Source organism: Papaver somniferum, chromosome 2, assembly GCF_003573695.1.
Source record: "Papaver somniferum cultivar HN1 chromosome 2, ASM357369v1, whole genome shotgun sequence".
NCBI classification, from domain to species: Eukaryota; Viridiplantae; Streptophyta; class Magnoliopsida; order Ranunculales; family Papaveraceae; genus Papaver; species Papaver somniferum.
The window spans coordinates 94,715,700-94,723,156 of NC_039359.1; the positions used below are offsets into that span (position 1 = coordinate 94,715,700).

A 7,457-nucleotide genomic window follows, 5' to 3' on the forward strand; every position below is an offset into this window, starting at 1 on the left:
TCAAATTTGGTACAAGGCACACTAATTAGTGTAGAACTCGCATAACACTCTATGAGCACCCAGCAGGATCTGCTCAGGAAAAGAGGCGACTTTGCTGCATGTCTCACAAAATCGTCCCCATGACGTGACCCATCTGAAATCTTCCATTTGTAAAACCTTGATCTTTTTTTGGGCAGCAGTGGGTCGACGCATGTCTCCCAAAATTGTCCCCTCATGACGTGACCCCATCTAAAACCTTACATTTGTAAAAGCCCCGATCCTTTTTGAGCAGCAGTAGATCAACTGCTAAATACCATGGACCAGTAAGAAAATGACATATCCGGAAATTTTAGTGATAATTTGTAGGGGATATATCTAGCTTTGGGAAGGGAAACTTAGGCACAGGCCAAAAAAAAAATAAAAATTTTCATTGTCAGGCCCACAATTAATTTTAGGTACCGTGACATCCATAATTATTTCCGTGACATCCATAATTATGCGAAATTATTAAAAATGTCTGCATGACGAATTATGCATCCGCATGACGGGTTATGCATCAGGGGTACAATTGCAGCGTAACTTGGATATAACATATCTAAAAATCCGCGCCTTGGAATTTTACAAATTTTATATCGTTGGAAATCTTTTTAAGAGAGCTACGCAACGAGTACAAACAAAAATATCAAATTTTTGTTTTCCACGAAAAAATCGGAGGTGATCATCATTTTAGGCAAAGTTTCGAAAAAATGACTACATAACAATTATGCAGCCACCAAAAAAGATGCATAACACATTCTACAGACGCATAATGAATTATCCAACCATTTTCTCGACTGCATAACAAATTATGCATATGCATAACAAAGTTATGCATGCATCTATAACAAGTTATGTAATCATTGTTTTGGTTGATTTTAAGCAGACATAAAAAAATTGATGCATAATGCAGCATGCATCCATATTTACGGATGCATATCAGGTTATGCATCTATTTTCTCGATGCATAAAAGATTGTGCAACAATTTTATCGATACATAATGCATTATGCAGTCATATTTTCGGATGCGTAACAAGTTATGCATCCATTTTCACGACTGCATAACATGTTATGTGGATATTATTGTAGGTGCATGACAAGTTATGCAACCTTATTTTTTGTTGGTTTCAATACTAAGAAAAAAGTAGCTGCATGACGTGTTATGCAACCATTTTTTGGACTACATAACAAATTATGCAAAAAAAAAAAAAAAAGCTGCAGAACGTTTTATGCAACCAATTTCGAGAATGCATAACAAGTTATGCAACAAATTTGTAGATGCATAACAGGTTATGCATCCATTTTTACCATTGCATAACATGTTATGCAGACATTTTCTCGACTGCATGACAGGTTATGCAGCCATAACAACATCATCATCTTCTTTCATGTTTCAATAACTCCCATACAAACCAAACAACATAAACACTTTTCCCATTTCTCAACAACCAACAACATTTTCACCTTCCTATAGGCTGAATTCTATACAAAACTTAATTTGAATCCGAGCACAAAAACCCCTGAATTTAGTTCTCCGTACATTTTCTTCTTCAACTGATTGCAGTCATCCAATTCACCCACTTGCAACCATCTCCAATCCATGTCAATTAGCCATCTAGTAAAAACCAAAGCAAATAGCTTACATATAAAAGTAAAAATCAAAGCATAAGGGTCACTGACACAGAAATGAGATAAAGAAATGCATACCTTGATGCACTTATGTTAACGGGAATCAAATGAATAGGCAGTGTAAACACGAACACGAAGCCTATCCCAAGATTTCGGGCTAAACAAAACTGCACCATAGATAGAGAATAAATACAGTTTTGCAGTAGAAGCCTGCCGTGCAGACTTTCCAGTGCACCAGTTCGCAGAAGCTTGCCGATAAGATAGCTTATAATTATAAAACAAATTCTGTAGATTGATCTTTTAGAGAGAATAAAAGTCTTTAACTCCTAAAGATTCTTCGCAAATAAGAGCCTTCAATCATCAAAGTCGATAACTCTCTTCACAACTATCCTTTAACTGATAGTTTTACAAAAGAAACCAGTAAGTGCCAAGTTTTGTGACCAACACTCAAGTCTTGAATCACCATTTTCCCACATCCACTTCATAGTAGCTCCTGAACTTTACACAATAAGCAATTATGAATTAATGCGCAGAATCAAAATTACCAACTGCAAGCTAATCTTTCAGAATCTCGTGAGCAAATGTAAGTGAACAACTAGTTAGTGTTGACAAGGACAAATTGATTACTGCCTAGCGCACAAGGTTAAAATATCCCTCTCAATCAAGTTCTCAACTGAAGTCAAATAAAGGTCCGTAACTTATCTACAGTTGTAACTATTGCCTAGTAGAATTCTCAAAAATCAACTTCCAAAATTTGACCACTACCACTAAAATATAAGCTACGTCAATTACGATAAATACCAGATCCCTTCATCAACAGAATCCATCAAATCCTCAAAATGACTACAATAGCAAAGGAACTAATTAACCACATTATATACAGAGATAAAAATACAATCCGACTTATAAATGTAGATAGCTGAAAATGAGTAAGATAAAAATACCTAGATCAATCATAGAAGAGAAGTATAATAATCATAAGAACTAACAGAGACAGATAACCAAAGTTCAGAACTCAGGAAATCAAATCAAATTGTCACTCATTCGAGATTTCAGAGGTACAACGTTAAAATGAAAATTTTGGCTTGTTTCGCAATCAAACAAAAATTCAGTTGATGATACCAGTCATAAAACCATGAGTAAACCGTTGTTGATAACCAAATACAAAACAGCTATAAGATTACTTAACAAAAACAGGTCACTAAAAACTGAAAATTTAACAAGTAACTCGGAACTATCAATAAAAGAAGAGCAATAGTTTGAAGTTTCAAGAACACGCCAGAATCAACTGCTGTAGGATGACATTGGAACGAACAACGCTCACTTAAAACTTCCTCCTCCTCTTGTTTCCTGAAGAATCACTAAAGAAAACAAACTTCCATCAATCCAATCTGAATCCAACAAAAATCATAGAAAAAGGTGGAAAATACGTACCTGCGTCTCCAACTATCCAGAAAAATATAGCCATAAAATCTCTGAATTAAATCCGAATCTAAACAATCGCTTGAAATCTGAAACCAGATCTAAAACCGGAAGAAAAAGAAAAGAACAAACATTAAAATCACCTCTAAAATTTTAAAGCTCCTTCCGGGTGAAAAATAAACACGATTAGAATGAAATTTATAGAGAATTTCAGTTGATCCGAAAAGAAATCAACCTCTCAGCTTCTCGGAGAGAATCGAATGCTTGAAAACTCAAAAGAAAAAAACGAAGAAAAATATAGACGAGGCATAATTTAGGGAAATATGGGTGTGAGAAACTTTTTCTCCAAAAATAAAAGCGCGCCTGAAGATTTTTGGGTGAGGGTTTCACTGTGGAAAAAATATGAAAAATGGCCGTAGTTTTCACTTTTGGGAAATGGCTTCAGATTTGTCAAAGGATAAAGTCTGGGCCTATGCCATGTATCAAAGAGGCGTGGTACTCAAATGGTCAATACTCAATAGTCTTCTCTCCTAATTTAATGCTGATAAGAAATCTCCTGGTCTTCCTAATTTAGACCAAAACAACAACTAAGTATTAGAATCTTAACAGAAAACAAGCATAAATAACTTTCATGGATCATGAGTTTGTTTGTTTGTTTCTATTGAGGTACCTGACTGGTAAAGCGGCCAAATACACGATATATATATATATATATATATGAAACAATATTCAAATCGTATGAACAAAATTATTAAAACCAGCTTAGGTTGATTATTGTTAGAAATAGTTGGCCAAAGAACAACAGAAAGAAAACAATTACCAAATGAATCCATGCATGTATATATTTACTATTTAGTGATGAGAGAATATTGAGAATCTGTTCTCTAGTTTCTTCTCTCTTAGGGAGCTTAACAAAGAAAGAGGAGAGAAACCTAAGGAACCTTGGAAATGACTGTAGATTCAATCGATAATGCCGCATTTTCGATCGACCATGCCTCCTCGGATTCGAAAGTTGAAGGTCTGATATGTTTAAGCATGATTCTCTACAAACACAAATCAGATATATGTATATGCATGCATACTGTTATAGATACATCATATGTTTTGTTCAGGTTCTTACATATGATTTTTTTTCTTTGCAGAAATTAACGATGCACCAATAGAGCAAGTCAAGTTAACGGTTCCAATAACAGATGATCCGACATTGCCTTGTCTAACGTTCCGAACATGGTTTCTAGGGATAACTTCATGTGCACTTCTAGCTTTCCTGGGACAATTCTTTGGTTACCGCCAGAACCCGCTTTCTTTATCCTCAGTTTGTATTCAAATTGTTGTTCTACCTATCGGGAAAGTAATGGCAGCAACTCTTCCGACGAAATCCATAACCATCCCATTGACGAATTGGAAATTTACGCTTAATCCAGGACCATTCAATATGAAAGAACATGTATTGATCACAATATTTGCGAATACAGGATCAAGTGGTGTCTATGCTGTCAATATTATTACCATTGTCAAAGCTTTTTATCATAAAAACCTGCATCCTATGGCTGCAATGTTGTTGACACAGACCACACAGGTATTATAAGAACAAGTAGCGCATTGTTAGATATTTAGAACGTTTAACTTAGTCACTGTATATACCATGCATTAATCGGTTTTGCTCGTTTATTTGTAATTCAGATGTTGGGGTATGGCTGGGCTGGTTTGTTCAGAAAATATCTTGTGGATTCTCCATATATGTGGTGGCCGTCAAATCTTGTTCAAGTCTCACTTTTCAGGTTAGTTAAATCTTCAATTTGGTTTTAGTTATAATCGCGTTCGGCACATTATATAATTCTATTTTTTTTTGTTTCTTATGCTTGATCGTTTGTAGAGCATTGCATGAAGTAGAGAGGAGACCTAAAGGAGGGCTAACAAGATTACAGTTCTTTTTGGCTGTCTTAGTAGCAAGTTTTTCATACTATGTAATCCCAGGTTACTTCTTTCCTTCGATTACATCTCTATCCTTGGTTTGCTGGATATGGAAAGACTCAATCACAGCTCAACAGATTGGTTCTGGTCTCCATGGCCTTGGTGTTGGTTCATTCGCTTTTGATTGGAATACTGTAGCTAGCTTCTTAGGAAGTCCTTTAGCTACTCCGGCTTTCGCCATTGTGAACATACTTGCTGGGTTCTTCCTCATTGTTTATGTTTGCATTCCTATTTCTTACTGGAATAATATATATGAAGCAAAACGTTTCCCTATCTATTCCTCCCATGTGTTCACCTCTACCGGCGAGTCATACAATCTCTCACGGGCATTTAATGCGGATACGTTCCAATTCGACCAAGTTGGATACGATGCTTACAGCCCAGTTTATTTGAGCATTTTCTTTGCTTTCGCATATGGGTTAAGCTTTGCAACTCTTACAGCAACCCTCTCGCATGTTGCACTCTTCCATGGAAAGTACGTAGATTTCATTACTCACATGTGGCACTCTTCTATGCACATGTTTACTTTGTAATTCATGCGTTTCTTGATCATAATGTACAGGACTATTGCAAAAATGTGGAGACAAACCAGAGCAACGGTTCACGATAACATTGGAGATGTACATAATAGATTGATGAGAAGTTATGAACCAGTTCCTCAATGGTGGTTTTATACTATCTTGTTTATAATGGTGTCTCTTGCTCTGATTGCATGCGAAGGATTCGGTAGACAATTGCAACTTCCATATTGGGGAATTTTACTTGCTTGTGCATTAGCTCTATTTTTCACGTTACCTATCGGTATAATCGCAGCTACCACAAATCAGGTAAAAAACTTAAGAGCAAATCTGTGTTTACCAATCAACAAGAAACTTATATGCAGCCTAAATTTCAAAAAAATTGTCATGTCAATTTAGTGTTTTATGTAATGTTTGCAGGCACCTGGATTAAATGTGATTACTGAATTGGTTATTGGATACTTATACCCGGGGAAACCTCTTGCAAATGTGGCTTTTAAGACCTATGGTTATATCAGTATGACTCAAGCCTTAACTTTTCTTGGAGATTTCAAACTTGGTCATTACATGAAGATCCCTCCTAAGGCCATGTTTTTTGTTCAGGTTTTTGTCTACTTCTCATCATCATCTTCTTCTTTTCCTTGCCGTCTTTTAAAATCCCCGGAATTAATAACCTGTATGTTTTTATTTGTTTAGTTGGTGGGTACTGTAGTCGCATCATCTGTCTACTTCGGAACGTCATGGTGGCTATTGACAACGGTAGAGAACATATGTGACCCATCGAAGTTACCTGACGGAAGTCCATGGACTTGTCCCAGCGACGATGTGTTCTACAACGCATCTATAATATGGGGTGTAATTGGACCATTACGTATGTTTGGAGCGTTAGGAGTATATGTGAAACTAAATTGGTTCTTCCTCATTGGTTTACTAGCTCCTGTACCTGTTTGGTTACTAACAAAAATATTCCCAGAGAAAAAATGGATTAGACTGATCAATATGCCTGTAATCCTGGGAGCTACAATGAACATGCCCCCAGCAAGGGCAGTAAACTATATATCATGGGGTGTTGTTGGAATCTTCTTCAACTGTTATATTTACAAAAAATATAAGAGTTGGTGGGCAAGACACAATTACATTTTATCAGCTGGATTGGATGCTGGGATTGCTTTCATGGCGTTATTAGCGTATGTGACTCTTCAAAGCAAGGATATAAATGGTGTAGATTGGTGGGGTTTGACATTTGACGATCACTGTCCCTTGGCTACATGCCCTACAGCTCCTGGGGTTGTAGCCGAAGGATGTCCTGTTCAATAGTGAAAGTTACAACATACGGAATATAGGTACTTGAGTTTATGGGCTATAATTGCGTATCTTGTAATCTCTATTGTAATCTCTACATGTGTATAAAATTAGGATTGCATGTAAATCTATGGCATGGTTTCAGTGTGTACAGTTCATAAATTAATTCTCTTTATGATATAGATCAAAAAATAATGAGCTTGGAAATTTTCTTCGTCACATGAAATTTGGCAACCTCTGTTTGCAGCCTTAATTTTCATCTGTTGGTTTTTGGGTCCGGAAGACTTTACATAAACTTTGCTAAATCGAGTAACAATGAAACATCACTTTATTATGTTTAGATGAAAACTAATATTTTTGCACTTTTCCTGACAATTTTCTTTCGGCATTAGTTGCCTACACTTTTTTTATATTGATTTATTTTGTTGAAGCATATACAACTGTATGGCTAGTGTAATTTGGATAAGTATTCTGCTGAAAACATTAAACAAAACATAGATTTTAAGTTTACTTTTTAGATAAAGTCGTGATGCGCCTTGCAGAATCAAAATTAGAAACTAGTGCCATCTTATTAATCGTAGTAAAATCTTATTTTA

General features: G+C 35.9%; 1 protein-coding gene and 1 long non-coding RNA gene across 6 annotated transcripts; one reads left to right on the top strand and one right to left on the bottom strand.

Moving 5' to 3' along the window:
* Positions 1–1,377: 1,377 nt before the first annotated feature.
* Positions 1,378–3,522, bottom strand: LOC113353727. Of its 5 annotated transcripts, none has more exons than XR_003361493.1 (4): positions 3,303–3,522; positions 3,080–3,156; positions 1,724–3,006; positions 1,378–1,631 (listed from the first exon to the last, which is right to left on the bottom strand). It is a non-coding gene; the product is annotated as an uncharacterized LOC113353727 (long non-coding RNA). The 5 variants fall into 5 exon arrangements; XR_003361494.1 differs by having other exon boundaries at positions 1,724–2,995; positions 3,080–3,168; XR_003361491.1 differs by having other exon boundaries at positions 3,080–3,168.
* Positions 3,523–3,747: 225 nt separating this feature from the next.
* LOC113348455 (oligopeptide transporter 5-like) lies at positions 3,748–7,068 on the top strand. The gene is made up of 7 exons (XM_026592227.1): positions 3,748–4,085; positions 4,210–4,646; positions 4,751–4,848; positions 4,944–5,516; positions 5,604–5,868; positions 5,980–6,162; positions 6,256–7,068. The coding sequence occupies exons 1-7, from the start codon at positions 4,016–4,018 to the stop codon at positions 6,874–6,876; spliced, it is 2,247 nt and encodes a 748-aa protein (XP_026448012.1). The 5' UTR covers positions 3,748–4,015; the 3' UTR covers positions 6,877–7,068.
* The last annotated feature ends 389 nt before the right edge of the window (positions 7,069–7,457 follow it).